At 40.3% G+C, this 19,867-nt stretch overlaps 1 protein-coding gene across 2 annotated transcripts in view; it reads right to left on the reverse strand.

Moving 5' to 3' along the window:
• LOC121294044 (anion exchange protein 2-like) overlaps window positions 1–19,867 on the reverse strand; it is a 79,637-nt gene that overhangs the window by 27,144 nt on the left and 32,626 nt on the right. For both annotated transcript variants that reach the window (XM_041217581.1, XM_041217582.1), the window contains 8 exons: window positions 19,483–19,541; window positions 14,786–14,966; window positions 14,484–14,619; window positions 11,887–11,962; window positions 7,511–7,589; window positions 6,063–6,247; window positions 4,408–4,621; window positions 634–840 (listed from right to left, as the gene is read on the reverse strand). In XM_041217581.1, coding sequence (XP_041073515.1) covers window positions 634–840; window positions 4,408–4,621; window positions 6,063–6,247; window positions 7,511–7,589; window positions 11,887–11,962; window positions 14,484–14,619; window positions 14,786–14,966; window positions 19,483–19,541 — 1,137 coding nt within the window. The remainder of the gene's footprint in view (window positions 1–633; window positions 841–4,407; window positions 4,622–6,062; window positions 6,248–7,510; window positions 7,590–11,886; window positions 11,963–14,483; window positions 14,620–14,785; window positions 14,967–19,482; window positions 19,542–19,867) is intronic.

Here is a 19,867-nt window from a genome sequence, read left to right on the forward strand (position 1 = left end):
GCCTATGTTAAAGGAAAGAATAGCTTATCAAACAAGCCTTTTCAGGACCTGGAATGTGATAGGGGCCTTAAATAAAGCTCCACAGATACAGGATTCGGATTCGAGTCCTTGACAGACTTGAACATTATATAAAGTTAGGACTTGTTAAGGGGAAAGTGTTTGGCAAAAAAGGATGAAATCAAGCCTCTAAGAAGAATGAGGCCATTTTGCAGTCATGTTTGAGATCATAGTTATCCGACTTAGGAGTAGTCTGTGTCACTCTGCACTGAGACAGTTATTTTACTATTTAGAGACCTTTAGTGATACTTGATATTGCATTCTACTCTGCTATGCTAAACCACTTTGCTTGAGGAGATTTTGGGCTTCCTTCCACACTTTGAAGCACTATTTGATGACACACTGGTCTCCTCTGCTTTGTTTAAACCTAGGACACATTCTACATCATTCACACAGCTATTGAATGGGTGATATGTACAGCTACTCAGTCCATCATCATTAAAGGAGTTATCAGTTGCACACATCATGATCAGATGCTTTAGCACTTTCAGTAGAAGTATATTTGCTTCTGTGATTGTATATTTGTTTATTGAATTCTTGAAAGAATGAAAAATAATCCTCATAGTAACTTCATACCAAGGAGACCGCCAAAGGTGATGGCAGGAGACAAAGCTGCAAAATAAATGAAAATAATTGCAGCCAGACACTGAGTATTCAGGGCATCCTTGATGTCACTGAGGTATTTGGGATAGCGACGTTTAATATCCCGGATTAAACCTCCAAATGGTTTCCTAGTTCTTCTGAGGGGATCATCAATGTCAGCCGGTGCTGTCCCTCTTGCAGCTGCAATGATAAACACATTGACATGAGAAGAATTGTACATAATTCCAGAACCAAACTACTTCCCATTGACTACATTCATGAGCTTTTGGGGTGAATTTTTCTTCAGTAACTGCCCTTGCCGTCTGGATTAGATTTAATATGATTTTGAAATCTGTCTACATCACCTCATGCTGCCTGGCACTGCAACATTTTTTGTTTCATAGTTCATCCCTCAGCAGTATTGCACACTACTTGCTGCACACACCTCTCCAATACTGATTACCACTCACTCTATCTCGCTATCTGCAGCTACAGTCACTGACTGCTAACCGCACCACCCTGTTCTCCACATTTCCTTGTTTTGACAGCTTTCTGTTCATCTTAGGTTGAGCACAATCCGTATCATCTCATACTCTTTCTACATTCTCCACCACCCATTTTATTTACATAGTGCAATATCCATGCTGCCCATTACCCATGTCACCTGATGCTGTATGGTATCTGCACTGACTGATGACCGCATTATCTGTTATCCACAATGTCTGCTCACCAAACTCCCTTTTACTGTTTTTACCGTCTGCATCAACTCTTGCTGCCTTTCATCTACCTCACTCATACAATAGTATAAAACTGTGGCTTTGTCTCAATTCTTTATTTGCTAGCAAAAAATTTCTAGAATGTTCACTACTGAGAAATCCTCATTCACAAAGCTGCTTTGATCTCCTGTGCTAATTTTGGATTATTGTATAAATCCTGAAACTGCCTGGAAACAGCTGATAATATATACATTAAACACCCCAGTCATGCTCACATTATCTACTGCCAAAGTAATCAATACATCTCTAGTAAGCCCACATGTAACCTGGGTGCCAAAGCTACATGCTAAAGCATTGCTATTCAAACTGAATAAATAGTAGTCACAATCTCAGAAAAACGTAAAACTGGAATTTGTTCTGCAATCATATAGAGCTGTCATGAAAATATAATAATTCTCATAATATTATCGTGATTTATTGTAAACATAGATTAATAGTGGAGTTTGGATATTGTGTGTGTGAGGGGGGATTTAATTGAATTGGAGACAGTTGGTCTGGAGGCATTGAGTCATCAAAAAGAAACTAGGTTTTAAATGCTAAATATGTAAACATGGCTGAAGTTTTAGAGGTGTAAGAAAAATTAGCATTTTTAGATAGACCAGAATAGTTTGAATTTCAAAGAGATGGTAAGTTGTTACGCCTAGCCAGAAGAAGCTAAGCCAAACAGTGTGTTTATTTTTCCCAAAGGTTACTGATAAAATTAGTACTGTGAAAAGTTTTGTATTATGAGAAAGGTAACGTTCAGGGACATACCGGAACAATGGAATTTACATTAAAAAGGGAGAAACGTGTATAAAGGAGTTGAGGCTATGTGTCAGATGGAGAAGGCATTCTAAGACCTAACACAAGTGTGAAAAGCCTCCAGCCCCTGTGCATTGAGTTGCTGAGTACAAAGCTGAGAAAACTCACTTTGAATTCGACTGTCCAGGGTATTGTGTTGCTTTGTCTGGGTCTATTTAAATCTATTTGTTTTTACTGTTGCCTTAATAGAGGTGCAACTGGGAGCCAGATTAATTAGGGGTTTTAGGAGTTGTTATAGTAATAATATGTAGACTTACTTATGTGCTTCAAACCTTTTCTTTTGTTGATAAATGTTTAATTTAGTTTTCTAAAAACCTCTGAAGTCATGGTAGTCTTATTACTTCTAAATTCGGGGCACACATCTCAAAATAAAATACAAATTGCAAAACAGTTGTGACTGTGTGATCAGTTTCCCCTGTGGACTTGATCCACCTGGCACACATCATCTGCCACACCATAACAAGAGCATACGAACAATGACAAACAAGAAAAGACTCAGTGGTCCATTCAGCCTGTCCCACACAACTGCGGTGCCTTGTGCATCACAATATAACTAGATTCAGATAGGGTCTCTCAATTACTGGTTTAATTCTGATCTACTAGTGTGGGATATTTTCACTCGTGACTGACAATGTAAAATGTAAATATATCCAAAATGTAAGTGCTGTCTCCAGAATCCATTTTACATCTGGTCACTGTAACATATACCATTTATCTGTGCTGATCTCAATCTACTTCATCAGGATCTGTAATTCATTCCAGACAATCACTTTGTTGATATTCTGAGTCACTCACTGTTTGAGCAACATTCAACCAAACCTATTGATTTAGAAAGGAGGAAAAAACAGATGTCCAGAATTGTGTGCAAATTTTTGATTTCAGAAGGAATTCCTAATGGCGAAACACCTTGCATTCCAATTATTTTTGGCTGAGATAAATACCGCACATGACTTAGGGGAGAATTTTTCCTATGGCGGGAGTGGACGGGGGCACCTGCGATCGGCTGTGCGGTGCCATTTTACGTGGTCGGGCCAATTAAGGCCCGCTCAGTGTAATGCGTGGCCAATGGCGCTCAGCGCTCTTTCGCATGCGCACGAAAGAGTGTAGCAATCTCCCTAAGGCATGGGGCTGCCTCAGGGAGATTGAATGGATTAGAAAACTTTTTAATAGATAAGATATAAAATTAATTTAAACATGTCCCCTCATGTGACAGTGTCACATGAACTGATACATATTTGTGAAGTTAGGAAAATTTATTTATTTATTTTATAAAAGCTTCAGGAAAACTTATCCCACCCGTGGATGAGGTTTCATGAAAAACATGAAGGCCATTTGGGCTCTTCGCCTTGCCACCAACCTTAATGTTGGACGAGTAGTGTTCTTAACAAGTCGAATTACCTTTTTAATGCCCTTAATAGGCCGTTGACAGGTTGGTGGATGTGCAGCCGCCTCCGGCATGCACCCGCTGAATAAAATATCAAAACGATGCGCAATGACGCCAGGACGCACACCTGATGTCATCGCGCATCATTTTACACATCGGCGTATCAGGCCTGCCCCTGCACGCCGATGGCAAAATTCTGCCCATAGCTTGTGATCTAGGGATCTTGGAAAATGCATTTACATTACATAGCGGTGTACTATACTACCAGGGATATTTAATAAAGGTGTTCAAGATCATGAAGGGTTTTGATGGAGTAAGTGAGGGGAAACTGTTTCCATTGCCAACAGGGTCGCTAAACAGAGGACACAAATTTAAGATAATTGGTATATGAACCAGAGAGGAGATGAGGAGGATTTTTTTTTTTTACACAGTTCATTGTTATGAATGCACTGCCTGAAAGGATGGTGGAAGCAGATTCAACATCCAACATCCAAGCGGGAACTGAGTGCACAACTTGAAAAGGGGAAAAAAAGTTGAAGGGAAAGGAGAGGGAGAAATTGGATAGCTTTTTCAAAGAGCTGGCACAGACACGATGGGCTGAATTGTCTCCTTTTATGCTGTAGGGTTCTCTGATTTCTATGATGCACCCTGGATTTTAAGTGTGGTTGTGGGGAATTTGGAAGTTACTTTTTTCCTGAAATTTGTAGGATATACAAGGTATATTTCATTGCAGAGACTAAAACTCCCTCTTTTTGCCAAACTACCCTCATTGTCTTAGTGTATGAATGGAAAGAGACATTGTCCTACCTAGCTGGGAAGTGTCATCTCCTTTTGCCAATATGTCTTCCTGCTGTTTCTGCCTCTTCATCAATATTTCATGCTGAAAGGGTATCACAGATCTTAGCAGCGCCTCATCTTGAATCTCTGTTGGTGGAATGACAATACTGCAGTCCAGGAACTCACTGATACCATTCAGCAAATCATTGCAGTCCTTTGCTTTGTATGCCACTTTTTGGAATGTCTGGAGAAACATGAGAATTGAACCAGGAAGTCATTAAAGCACCTCACAATGATTTTCCGTAACAAGAAAATGATCTGTCTCTTTGCATCCTTAAATGTGAACAATTGAAAGATAATACAAGGTCCTTAAACTGTAAACCCTTTTAGTTCTCATGATTTATTATTATCTGGATTGCCCAGTAAAAGGGTTTATACCTTGCTGTAAGCAAGTAACAAAGGATTCTCACTGTTAGTCTCCATTGGGAAACTGCTGATGTACTCATAGTTGAATTAGGGCACTATAAATTTGCCTTGCCCTGCACTGTTTGTGTGTCTTCAGTATTTTATGATTTTCCTTTCAAACATGTTTGACAATTTCCAGGAGCCCACAGAGATTCACATGAATGTTGCAATGTCATTATATGCCAAAGGTTATGTGAAAACCTTTCCCTGTCTCTCAAAGATTTTCCAGTGATGATGATTGCATTAAGTATAGCTTCCCATGTGTTTAATGATATTAAGAAGTTGAACAAGACCAGAGAAATGCTGAGGACTAACTTTAAATTGAAACATTGATACTTTAAACATATGTTATACAGTGTGCAGTTTGAGTATACCACACCTGAAGTTGCATTTGAATAATGTTAGTTAGATTATCTCTATTAAACATGGAGGCATTTTCTGCCAGCCACAAAGAAAATCAGTTAATCACTTTTAGTTGTTGTAACTGACTAAATCCAAGTATAACTTGAATCCCTAAATATTGGGCCTGTGTTCCATATTTACTTTGGATCTGCTGCTTTGGTACGTTGCTATAGAAACTGCTAAACTTACTCAGAGTGAATCTTGTCCAATGTGAACGTGAGTAGCAAGGTAATCAAAAGGAAAATGATTCTTTTAGAGACTGAAAATTCCATTGATTTGAGATGCAGATCTAATAGCTTAAGTTATTCTAAAAGCTAATAGTTATTCCAGCCAGTGCCAAATTGGTAATACACTGTAGTGTAGCCATACCTGATTTCATCATTATAATCTGCTAACCCCTTTACCTTATTTACCACTACCACTAGTATGAGAATACAAGGTGTCAACCTGACAGTTCATATTTTGTACGATTATAATTAATACAGAACAATTTAACACCTAACTCTGTACGACAGCCAAAACTGTCAATGAATAGAACAGTTTCTCACTCTGACTTGATCTGCCTAAGCTGACTTAGGATAAGAAATATTCATTAGCGCAGGATCATCCTTCACCCAGATAAATGTATTATTACATTATTACAAACCCTGACATTACAAACTTCTCAATGCAACAAACTCACTGATTTCAATGGAAGCTAAATTATGGCCAGTAATTGAGTCTTGGTAAGAAATGCTTGGCTGGTTTCCATAAGCTTGGAACAATAAGGAGTGAATTGTATGTACTAAAAGTCTTAAAGCTTCAGAAAGTTTCCATACCCTGTCTGCCATTAAAGTTGAAATTGAACGTCCAACTTCGTGGTAATTCATCTTAGAAGTGCTGGGTCCCAGGAGCACATAAATAAATCGGATAGGGATGGAAATTTCTAGGATTGATTCCAGCTGAACAGCTGTCTCTAGTCGCACAAAGCCCATAGTGGGAGAACGCAGAGACTCTACACAGCCTGCCAAAGAGAAAGCATTGAGATTTCTTAGAATATTTTCAGTTTCTCATTCAAATACATTTCAAAATCTAGGTGACAAGCTAAGGCAGAAATTCAAGCCTCAGCATTGGTCACCTCATTTATCTGTGCTGCTGCTTATCATAACTTGAAGAAAAAAAGAAAAAGGAAAATCCCTTAATGGCATATCTTTTTTTGTTGCAAGTATTTCCATTTAAAAATTCCTGCAATTGTTTGTGGTCTGAATCCAGTGGTGTCTGGGGCATGAAGAAAATAAGTATCAACCAATAGTGATCTAGGGTGAAGGTCCAAAACATGACATTTGTATCACTTTAAATCAGCTTGGTGAACATAAGTGATCAAATTGATATTAGTGACAGTAAGGCTGGAGGAAGTAACAGTGTTCAGAGTAAAGAGAGATATTTTAAAGTAACTTAAGTCCCAAGAAGTTGAAGTGTAAGATTAAAGACATTTAATGTTGCAGACTTGAGTATTAGAAGTAAGGTACTGGAATCAAGGGCATGGACAATTTGCAAAGATACCAACATTTTAGAAAAATGACCATAAGCAGGAGATGAATAAAGTAAAAAAAAAAACTTTTATATGTTATCAAATGCAACAGCTAGTTTGCACTAGCAACATACTACAAATAGCAATGAGATGAATAACAATATAATTTGTTTTGCTGGTTTTAGCAAAGCTTTGAATATTGGCCAGAACACACAGAGAACTCTCTGCTTTCCTTTGAAGAGTGCCAACAGATTGAACCTTGGCTCAACCATTTGTCCAAGGGATAGCTTCTCAAACAATGTGGCACTTGTTCAGTATTTCACTGGGGTTTCCAACCCAGATTACAAGCTCCAGTTCTGGAAAACTGTTTGCAGCGATAGACCTATCAAATTAACCAAGGTGTGGTCTCAAAATAAAGGACCATAGTGGCAGGAAGGGTGATGGCAAGAATAGATTTGGTAGAAATTGCATAACAAATATCTGAAATGCACTGCCATTGCATCCATCTCCAGTCATTACCCATGCAGATCACTCTCACATAATGCTACTATTTTGCCACGTTATTAAAACATTTCTAATTTTGGCTGGTGTGTGATGGCGCAACTTATCAAAGGACCACTGACTCCATTGACCCTGCCCCAAGAACGACGGAAGGTGACAGCCTGCATGAAAATTTTGTGTTTCTTATTCTAATTCAAACTATTTTCTTTATTGCTACCTACATTAAAACACACTTTAAGCAAAGACCACACTTACCAACAAGAACTATAGTGGCTTCTGTATTTTCTGGGATTTTATCCATTATTTCTGAGTGACTCGTCTTCTGACGATGTTCCTGTGTCATAATCACAAAGCATTACAGTTTACTTCGAGGCAAACTTTTTTCCAGCTTTCTTGCTACAAATAAAACTAAGCACCTTAAAAAAACCTGGAGAGAAATTCTCATAAGTGGGATTCTTTTATGGTTGTGTACATCAGAACTGTGACTGTACCAGTAGTATTCATTAACTCTCTGACCACACAGGTCATATAAAATACTGTCTATCAGCACTGCAATTGTGTAGGCTACATATGATAGCCACATGATCAGAATACAATACTCATGTTCAGTAATGTACATTAGTTCTGCAAAACTTGTTTAAGACAGTGTACATCAGCACAATGATCATATCGATAAACTTCCACAATTTATAGCAGGTACTTTTCAGATCAGGTATTAAACTAATGGAAAAATCAATGTACAAACAGTTCTATCAAAATATCCATTTCAATTGTGAATTATATTACTCTTAATAGAGGCAAAGAGGATTTCCCATAGTGACATATGAGGCAGACAAAACACGTGCTTATGTCTGTTTCCATGGCTAGTTTTTTCCTGAAACAGATCACCAGATATATTGGCAGAATTTTTCCTATGGCGGGCGGGCTAGGAGGGAGCGGGGAGTGGGTGGGCACAGAGCTGATCGCCGCCTGCGATCGACTCCACGCCGTCATTTTACATGGACGGGCCAATTAAGGCCCGCCCAGCGTAATACACGACCGGTAGTGCTCAGCATTACCTGTGCGGGTGGGGGGAGGAGGAAGAGTCAGGGCTAGCACCTCAGGGAGATTGAATGTATATTAAAATAATTAAAGAAATGATTTTAAAATGTACTTAAACTTAATCCCGCTCGTCGATGAGGTTTCCTGAAAAACGCGAAGGCTACTTGGGCTTCTCGCCTGCCCGCCAACCTTAAAGTTGGACGGGCAGCATTCACAAGTGGTCAATTAATTTCTTAATGGCCTTAATAGGCTGTTTACATTTCGGCGGGCGCACAGCCAACTCCGGCATGTGCACATCGAACAAAACATCGTGATTGTACGCGATGATGTCAGGACACATGCCAGACATCATCCCGTGTCGTTTCATGTGTCGGTGTGTTGGGCCCTCTCCCACATGCTGACTGGAAAATTTTGCCCTATAACTTGAGGGGCATCAATCTGTTTCATGTATGGCCAACCAGGAGACTCTCCCATTCTTACTACCTGTCATAGGCATATTGGAGGGATTTACAGGCTAATAATCAACCTTTGGCCACATTGTGAACACACCTTCCATGCCATCAAGTCCTGGAGTGGGACTCGATCGTGGAGCTTCTGGCTCAGAGGCAGGAGCACTATTCACTGTGCTTCAAGAGCTCCTCATTACTCCTAACACAGTATGCCCAGTTCTTCCAAGGAACTGGAATCATTGTTAAATTGCTGCCCCGCTCAAACTTTACCCTGCCTTGACACTGATCCAGGTTTCTTGCTGGGTCTCCTGATCTTTGCTTTACCAGAAAAGAGGGGTGCAGCATATCTGCGAGATCCTGATCACCCAACTACTCCCTCAACCCAACCTGACTACATTTCTGCCGCAGTGGTGTAGAGTTAGGGGGAAGACAGGACCCTCCCGCTTTTTATGTCACTATCTTCCATATGGGTCCAGTGTGAATGTTGGTGAATGGACGAATGGATGAATGTTAGTGGATGAATGAGTGAATTGGAGGGTGGCAGGGTGGGCAGGGTGGGTGAAGTGGTGAGGGGGTAGGTGGGTAGGGAGGCCAGTGGGTGAGGTGGGTAGGTGGGTAATGTCAATGTCTTATTAATTATATTGTTAAGGTCCAATGACAATTACATTGTTAAAAAGGTGATAGGTACTGGTATACCTATAAATGGGGACAGATGGAACAATGGGGAGGGGAGGGGAGAGCAGAGTAGAGGTGAGGAGAGGGGAGGGGAGGTGAGGGGGTTTGTGGCTTTGTTTTTCTGTCATGGAAATAAATCTGGTTTAAGTTACAGGCTAGCTTCAGACTCATTCTTCCTCAACATATAAGTGTTGGAATTAACAGGTATATGTGTGGAGCGTTGTGAGGTAGTTGGGTCTTGAGATGTAGTCAGGTTGGGTTGAGGGAGTATTTGGGTGATCAGGGAGGTGATTGGGGGATGCTCAGAGGAGTTGTTGGTGGGGTTTAGTTGGGGTGATGATGGCTGGGGGCGTAGTTATGTTGGGTATGGGGTTAGCCAGGAGGTTGATGGAGTTGGCGGGGGGGGGGTCTGTGAGTGACTGGGGGACAATTATTTAGTTACCAAGGAGTAAAATTATTTTTTTCTGTCTAACATTTCCCGGGTAACTATTTGGGTAAGTAAATTCGAATTGCATGAAGTCTGTGACTTGAACTTAGAGTTGGAAATATTTGTTGAGGGTACTGGGGAACAAGGGAATTGTCCATTGGAAGTTGAAACTTCCTGGGTAATTCCCATGGAGGTCAGTGGATAAGAACATCTGAAAGGCCCCAACACATACCTTGGGTTGACTGTGTGGCCTCTGATCTAGAGACTGGAAGATTTGGTCCAATGTGAATAAAATGTGAATTGCTTGTTGACAAACATTTACAAGGTGAAGTTTGTACTCACAGAAAACAAATAAAATTTGAAATTCCCACCAATGGCAACATTTACTACAGTAACATGAAATCTTATTTGGACCAGACATTAAGGGTGCCTTTCCATTTGAAATCAAACTTTTTTCTCACGCTTTTGAGATTTGCAAGTTTTTGTACTGGCTTCTGTTCTTCTTCCCATGTCATCTTCAAGCCCAGAAACAGCCACAGAAATACCTACTAAAATCATTGACAACACCAGCCACTGTTCAAAGGGGACATGAGAACAGGCCCACACACATTCTTTCCCAAAATTTATGAATGGAGTCATCTTATTCTGTCTCATCATCGCTCTTCATTTCATCTTAAGCTGAATTATCATAACCTCAACCTATTTAAGATTGACTGGCATTTTGTTTTGATTATTTTTAACAGGTGTTTTAGTACATTCACCTTTAGTTGTCATATTGCAATGAAGCCTGGAATGCTGAATGGGATTAGCATTCAACAGAACTTTCTTTCAGACCATGTCAGAGACCTAGAGATGGTTTATGGCAAAGACAAGGAAATGGTAGAGAGTTTTGGCTTTATCAATGCGTTGAAGCATTTTGCCAGCCTCATGGTAGCCACTTCTCTTTGCTAAACCTCCTTACATAAGCATTCAGTTTAATTAGTTGATGATGAGTAAACCCAATACTTGATGTTGAGGGTTTCAGGATCACCTGCATGGTAAAGACATATTGGAACTAAGTCCAGCCTCAGTAGTAAACTTAATTATCCAATGATGAGCCATGCAATTCCGTAGTACTCCAGGGCAGAGTTGATGATTTTAGCCAGCCTTGTCTCATTAGTGGAGCTCAGAAGGATAGTCCTGCCACTGGGAGTTGGGAGTCTTTCTTTCAGTGTGGTGATGCAAGCCAATTCTCTAATGGACAAGTAATGGGAAGATTATCAGGTTTTGTAATCATTGATGTAAAGTTTATTTTGGTTTAACTACAGCCCTTGAGGATTCTGAAGTCTTAGCTTTTGCAAATCTATGACTGAACTTGTTGAATTTAGGTAAGTAGGGAGTGCCCATGCAGGGAGAAAATGTAATATCTTGTTGGCAAACATGTGATGGTCTTAGTGTTTTGGTTTTGAGGTCTTTCCTGGTGATGGATTTGTGTGTGTGTTGGATGATCAAAACAAAGTCGCTAAGTCAACTTTATTTTTTTAAAGATTTATTGAGTTTTTGTGTTTAACAATGTGAAGAATGGCAAACCTGAGAATTGAAATATTTTTCTACTTCTGGTGCCTAGTGGCTAAACGAGACACTCCCAGGCTAGTTATAATATGGTTTTGTTGCATTTCCAGCTAAAATATAAAATGCATTAGCAGCAATTTATTGCTTTCTCTACACTACTCCATCAAGCTTTCCCAATTGGGCTATACCACTGAACTTAGGTGCATTCTGCCCCACCTCATTTTGCACAACTCTTAGAATGAAATAAAATTTTCAGCTCAGGGTCTTTGTTGGATTTTGATCCCCAGTTCTCTGTTGAACCTACTGGTCTATTCATTTCTCCATTGGTAAATAGCTATGAATATTGCCTATTGACTAATGGCTATGACAGCGTTCCACCATTTCAATTAATACAACATTTTCTGCTTGTTTTTCTTAAGATTGTTTGAAATTAACTCCTTGGGCAGTTAGTGACCATTTTCAATGCATCTATTGGTATGTTGACTTGCCTTTTTAAGGGGGTGGAGTTGTATATCTTGGTCAGGCACAAAGAGCCGAGTGGTATCCCCTTCATCCAAGTGGTGTCTATGATATAAAACATTCAAATTGTTTAATGTACATTTAAATACAATGTTGAACACATCTCTAGAACAGCTGACAATCACATATACTTTGCGAAGCTGCTTCCCATGGTCTGCTATTTAAAATCATAGAAATATAGAATGGTACGTTATAGACAGAGACCATTTATCCCACTATGCCAGTGCCGCCTCCTTGATAAAGCTATTCAATTAATCCCACTTCCATGCTCTTTCACCGTAGCCCTATAAATCTCTTCCCTTCAATTTTATGTTCTCTCTTCTGAATGTTACAACTGAAGCTGCTTTCACCATTATTTCAGGCAATGCATTCCAGATCACAATAACTAACTTTTTAAAAAAATCCTGTTTCTTTAATCATTCATCTTAAATCTGTGTCATCTGATTACTGGCCCTTCTGCCATTGGAAAAAAGTTTCTCTTTACTTACTCCGTCAAAACCATTCATGATTTTTGAATACCTATCAAATGAAAACTTAATCTTTGCTCTAAGGGAACTACCCCACCTTCTCCAGTCTTTCCACATAATTAAAATCCCTCAACCCAGATACCATGCTAATAGATCTCTTCTGCACCCCCTCTCAAAGCCTTGACATCCTTCTGAAAGTGCGGTGCCCATAATTGAACACACTATTCCAGCTGAGGCCTAACCAGTGTTTTATAATGGTTTAGAATGTCTTTCCTGCTTTTTGCTGTTGCTCTATTTGTGTCGGCCATGACTCAATTGGTAGCACTCTTACCTTTGAGTCACAGGATTATGGTTTTAAGCCCACTCCAGAGACTGCAACATTAAAATCTAGGTTGACACTCTAATACAGTACATTAAACTGAGGCCCTGTCTGCTTTCTAAGGTGGATGTAAAAGATACCATGGCACTATTTTGAAGAAGAGCAGGAGAGTTATCCCGTGTCTTGGCCAATGTTTATTTCCCAACCTCAGACTTCATCAAAGAACTCAATAAAATCAGGCTTTAACATTTCTGTGCTGACTTTAATTTGAGTCCATATTTTGCCCTATTTTCAGATTGGGAATGATTTCATTGTCAGCATGAGAATCCACTAATCCCTGGTAAGAATCTCAAGACCCTGTACACTAATTGTCCCTGCTACTCCGTCTCACTCAATTCCGCCCCAGAGTGGGATGCAATGAAGACAATCCATTTACTAAACACTTAAACAGAGGAGGAAGTGATCTTTAAGAAATGATCTTTCTTCCTGTTTACTTTTCTTTATAGTCTTTTTTAATGTTTTGATTTTTTTTAATAAGCTGGTCTATATAATGTTACTTCAAAAAATATGTATTTATTCTTTGATTTTTATATTCATTTTTTTTCACCATGTACTTTTACATCATGTGAGTGAGGGTCACATTGTCTCATACATATACCATGGAAATTTATAACAAATTTGGAGACATACTTGGAAAGGTATACCAGATATGTACTAAAGTGCCTTTACTAGAGATTTATTGAAGATTTAGATCCAGAAATACTAGAGGATGCTGCTAAAGTTAATTTATATTGTGTAATGAAGATGTAACAGTTTCAGAATTTTTTAATGGACATAATTGTATTAAGGCCAACAAAAGTGAATTCAAAATGAAAAATAGCAAATGTATAACATTTTATTTCAATGTTTATTTTTCACTGGCGCCTGACTGGTACATGATCAGAAATTGGATGGGACAATTCAGTGGGTCAGATCTTCGTGCCTTGATGCAGTTTTGGCTATTTTACTCAACCCGCGCACGGGGAGGGTGGTGGGAAGTGTCCTTTTTACTGGAGGGAGGGGGAGTTACTGGATGGACAGGGTATTGGGGGAAATCGCCAAGGGCTCATTAAGAAACCGTGTGCTGGTTCAGCATGCTGGAGCATCAAGACAGTGTTATGGTGTGGGAGAACAGATGTTTAATTGTGCATCCCAATGAGTTAAAGATCTCAACTATGCTGCTGTGGGAGGAAAAGAATAGATCCAAACACTGGTCTCAGGGTGGGGGAGTGGGGTGGTGGTGGGGTGGAATCATGTCAGAGGTTACCTGGAGGCTAAGTGATACATCTGCCATTATCGTATTCAGAAGTATGACTAACAAAAGTCAATAGGTTAGTCGGGCTTGCTAGTTCTGTAGGCCATGGCTTGGAGAGAGTAGAAAGGCACAAAAAAATGAGGAATAATTAGTAGATAAATATGTACCCAACAACAAAGCTACTTTCCTAATTTTCTTGCAAGTAAACCAGACATAGTAGGTGAAGCATACTGATGTCTTTATAAAGTAATGAGGACATCTAGCTCAACCAATACAATTCCTTTGTTTTAACATGTTTACTTAGTCAGTCAGGAATGTTACCCAATAGATAGGATAGCAGAAAACAATTTTTTTCGCCATTGCAGCAGCAGCTTCTTCTGCTTTCACAATACTTGATGCTCCAGTAACTTCCTATAATGAACCTACTGGTAGCTGTAGAAACCTAATTCTGTGTCTGAAGAGATGGAGGGCACATAGCCAATTTACCTGTGTTTCTGGAGCAAGACATTCAGTACACTGATTTTATTTTCTGCTTTGATCTGATCTTTTGCTAACATCTCTTCGACTATATGAACACTAATGCCAGGAAATGTGTTTTCCTTCAGGTCAAGTAGGATGGCACCTGTTGTGAGGGGAAAAAACAGTTTTTAAACTGGTTTTTGAAAACATGTAACAACACCAGAACTATATCAGTTTTGCAATATTATTATTGAACTTTGATTACATTGGCAGTACAACCTCTGAACTTCCATATTTCTGAAGGATTGAAAAATAGGCACTATACTCACCTTTACTGATGCCCTTTCTGAGTTCCAGGAGACTCCTGAAGGTGAGGGAAGGGATATTTGGTTTACCCCAGCTGTCTGTATCCTTGTTCAGATCCTCTTCATACTTTATCCATCGTCCAGCTTCTTGCCAATAATATTGTTTCTCTTTGTCCATCATCAGTTCATTCAGTTCAACGAATACCTGTGGTAAGACTCAGCAATAAGGATTGAAGTGGCTGAACAATGGGCAATTTCAACTCTTTTCTGAAATCACATTGATCTTATGATTGCACTCAGACTCTGGTGGATATACAACTGCCATCAGTTTCGATGAAAGCAAAATACTGCAGGGGTTGGGAATCTGAAATAAAAACAGAAAATGCTGGAAAAACTCAGCAGGTCTGAAGGCATCTGTGGAGAGAGAATCAGGGTTATCAGCCAGGGTTTTCCGGCCCCCGTTGAGGGCGGTACCCGCCGCGGGCGAGGCGGTGCCCCAGCCAGAGGTCCATTGACTTGAGGGCCGGACCAGAAGGCGGGCGGGTATGGAAAATCTCACCCACCGTTTCAAGTCTGTATGACCCTTCTTCAGAGCTATGAAGAAGGGTCATGCAGACTTGAAACGTTAACTTTGTTTCCCTCTCCATAGATGCTCTCAGGCTTGTTGAGTTTTTCCAGCATTTTCTGTTTTTATCCCATCGGTTTTGGGTTGGTTTGCCTTATTTTATTGAAAATATTCCAAATCTCTCTAGGTGGTGCTCTCATCAGTGCTCGATAAGATATGCTTCATGGGTATGTTTTATGATTTGTCTATTGTTAAGCAAGCAGAAATTTGGCAATTTTAAAGCAGAGATAATAATGATGGTGACCCTAAAACTGAATTTTCTTGGGTGAAGATGCGGGCAGTATTTTTGAGTCATTTTGACTAGCCTCTTAATGAGTAACAATGGATTACAATATGGGAGGACAATCTGCATATTTTAACTTTAAAATATACAGATTGCAAGAATATGATTGCTCAGAACTGTATGATATTAGAGGTGCTGCTGAACAATATCTTGAAATGATGTAATAACAGCCTGAAATGAAGATGAGGAAGTCATTAAAGAGGCAGGTAAGAATCGGCCCTCCTCAGCAAGAATTCTGTCACCCAAAGTTCTACACATGAAATAGTTAATAAATTACATTTAAGGCTAGTGGATTCTGATTTACGTGAGAAATTTGACAGAACTGTGGAATGCATTCCCCAATTCACTAATAGAAATCCTGGAGTTCTGTTTACTAGAAATGGAATTTGACTCATTTGGTCCCAGTCAGGGAAGAAAGAAACAACCTGACCACATTTTTCAGAAATACCCTAAAGTACTTTGTTTTCATTTATTCATGGAATGTGGGCAGTGCTGGCAAGAGCAGCATTTATTGCCTTTCTCTAATTGCCTTTGAGTAGGTGGTGCTGGTGTTGGTGGTGAACTGTCTTTTTGACCTGCAGTCAGGTGAAGATACACCCACAGTGCTGTCAGCAAGGGAGTTTCAGCGTTTTGACCCAATGATGGAATGACATGTTTTCAACCTGGGATAGTGTGTAACTTGGAGAGGAATTTGGAGGAGGTGTTCTTCCCATGCACCTGATTCCCTTGTCTTTCTTGGTGGTAAAGGTTGTGGGTTTGGAAGGTGATGTTGAAGCCTTGGTGAGTTGTTGCAGTGCATCTTGTAGATGGTACACATTGAAGTTACAGTGCACCAGAGGTGGAGAGAGTGAATATTTAAGATGGTGGACAGGATGCCAATAAAGTGAGTTGCTTTGGCCTGGATGTTGTTGGAGCTGTTTTATCTATGCAAGTATTCCATCACACTCCTGACTTGTGCCTTGTAGTTGGTGGACTGGCTTTGCGGAGTCAGGGGGTGAATTACTTGCTGTAGAATTTCCACTCTCTGACCTGCTCTTACAGCTACAGCATTTATATGCTGGTCCAGTTAACTTACTGGTCAATGATAACCTGAAGGATGTTGCTGTAGAGGATTCAGTGATGGTAATGCCATTGAATGTCACATGGAGATGGTTAGGTTCTCCCTTGTTGGAAATGGTCATTGCCTGGGACTTGTGTGGTGTAAATGTTACTTGTCACCTATGAGCCCAAGCCTGAAAGTTGTCTAGGTTTTTGGGCATGTGGGCATAGACTGCTTCAGTATCTGAGGACTGGTGAATGGTATTGAAACTGTGTAATCATTAGTGAGCATCCCCATTTCTGGCCATATGATGGAGGCAAGGTCATTGAAGCAGCTGAAGATGGTAGGATCTAGGACACTGCCCTGAGGAACTCCTGCAGTGATGTCCAGAACTGAGATGGTTGATCTCCAACTACTACAACACCTCATGATCCTTTGTGCTAGCTATGACTATAGCCAGTGGAGAGTTTGCCCCAGTTCCCATTGACTTCATTTTCACTCGGCTTCCTTGATGCTACACTCGGTCAAATGCTGCCATTATGTCAAGGGCAGTCACTCATCTCTTATCTTGAAGTCAGCTCTCTTATCAATGTTTGGACCAGGTTTGGCATGAATGGTCCTAGGGAAATGCAAACTGAGCACTGGTGAGGAGGTTATTGCTGGGTGAGTGCTGTTTGATAGCACTGTCAATGACACCTTCCATCACTTTGCCGAGGGTAGGTCGACTTATTAGGATGGTAATTGGCCGAGTTGGATTTCTTCTACTTCTTGTGAACAGAGGCTTATCTGGGCAATTTTCCGCTTTGATGGGTAGACACAATATTGCAGCTGTATAGGAACAATTTGGTTGGAGGTTCAGTTAGTTCTGGAGAATGAGTTTTCAGCACCACAGCTGGGGTATTGCGGGGGCCATAGCTTTTGCTGTGTTCAGTATGATCAGCCATTTTTGATATGATGTGGAGTGAATCAAATTGGCTAAAGACTGGCTTTTGTGTTGGTGAGGAGCACAGAAGAAGGCTGAGATGGGTTATCCATTCTGCCTGAAGATAGTTGCAAACACTACAGCCATGTCTTTCACATTTGCACATTATCATTGATGATGGGGATGTTCATGGATATTTAATTGTCCATCACCATTTATGATTGGATGTGGCAGAACTGCGGAGCTTTGACCTGATCCATTGGTTATGAAGTCACTTAGCTCTGTCTATAACATACTGTTTCTTCTGGTTAACATGCATGTAGCCTATGTTATAGCTTCACCAGGTTGACACCTCATTTTTAGGTTCTGCCTGGTGCTGCTCCAGGTATGTGCTTCTACACCCCTCATTGAATCAGGGTTGGTCCCCTTGGTGGTTGATAATGGTAGAGTGAGGGATATGCTGAGCCATGAGTGTGATGGAATATAATTCAGCTACTGCTGCACTCAGCACCTCATGGGTGCTCAGTTTTGAGTTCCTGGTTCTCTTCTAAATCTATCCCATTTAGCACTACAGTGGTAGTGCCACGTCACACATGGAGAGTGTCCTCAATGTGAGGACTGTGCAGTGGTCACTTCTATCAACACTGTCATGAACAGATGCATAAGCAGCAGGTAGTTTGGTGTAGACAAGGTCAAGTGAGTTTTCCTTTTTGTTGGTTCTCTTATCTCATGCCACAAGCCCAGTCTGGCAGCTATGTCCTCAGCATTTGGTTAGCTTGGTCAATCATGGTGCTACCGAGACTGTCAGTGATGAACATCTAATACCCCCAATCAGAGTACATCCTGTGCCTTTTTTTACCCTCAGTGCTTCTTTCAAGTGATGCATAAAATAAAAGTACAGGTATATCAGCTAAGGGAGGTCAGTAGGTGGTAATTAGCAGCAAGTTTCCTTGCTCATGTTTGATCTGATGCCATGAGATTTCATGTGGTCTAGAGTCAATGTTGAGGACTCACAGGGCCACTCCCTCCTGAGTGTACACTACTATTGTACCACCCCTGGTGGGTCTGATTTGCCTGTGGGACAGGACGTACCCAAGGATAATGATGAAGAAGTCTGGGACATTGGCCAAAAGGTATGATTCTGTGGGTATGACTATGTCAAGCTGTTGCTTGACTGGTCTGTGGAATAGCCCTCCCAGTTTTGGCACAAGATCCCAAATGTGAATGAGGAGAACTTTGCAAGTAGACTGGGCTGGGTGTGCCTTTGTCATGTCTGGCTCTTAGGTCAAGGCCAGGTGGTCCAACTGTTATTATTCGTATTGCTTTTCTTTTGTAGTCGTTTTATACAGCTGATTGGCTTGATAGACCACTTCAGAGGGCATTTAAAAGTTAACCACATTGTTGTGGGTGTGGAGTTACATATAGACCAGACTGGGTAAGGATGGCAGATTTCTTTCCCTGAAGGACATTAATGAACAATTCTGTAGAGAAAATTCTATAGAAAAATTCTGTTTGTAGAGCAATCTGGTAGTTTTTTGGTCCCCATTACTGATACTAGCTTTTTATTCCAGATTTTATTTAAAACTGCTGTGGTAGGATCTGGAGGTACTCATGCCTCCAGATCACTTATCCAGGCCTCTGTCGACTGACAAAACTATTATGCTACCACTTACTTCATGTACAATGAATTACTGTGGAATGCAGTCGCTGTTGTCAGATAGTTGTTGGTCACTCAGAAATGAGTTTCCTCCCCTCACTCCCATCCCTAAAGAACTTATACATCATTCATGGTAACTGCTACAGTAATTATGATGAGACTTCAGAATGCATAATTTTTCCGGTAGAACTATACCTGGTTGAAAATGCCTTCTCCAAGCCCCTTATGGCCTTGAGCTTGACTCCCTCTAGGACCTAATCAGAATTAACATGATGAGAACAATTTTTAAAATATGACAAAATATTTTTTAATTTCCATTTTTGGGAACAACATGCATTCTCCTCAATCTCAAACACTTCATTCCGTCATTTTTGTTATTCCATTTTATGCCTTGACTTGTACTGTATTTACTAACCAACTAAATAAGCAAACATTAAGTACTAAAGGTTCCTTTTTGTTCCCCTCTTGGATTAGGTTTAGAGGCTTTCCCATCTCTAATGATAATTGAGGCAGACAAAGCATGTGCTATTATCTGTTTGCAGAATTAGTTTTTCCTGGAACAGGTTGCCGGAGGCTATAG

Source organism: Carcharodon carcharias, chromosome 23 (assembly GCF_017639515.1).
Source record: "Carcharodon carcharias isolate sCarCar2 chromosome 23, sCarCar2.pri, whole genome shotgun sequence".
Taxonomy (NCBI): domain Eukaryota; kingdom Metazoa; phylum Chordata; class Chondrichthyes; order Lamniformes; family Lamnidae; genus Carcharodon; species Carcharodon carcharias.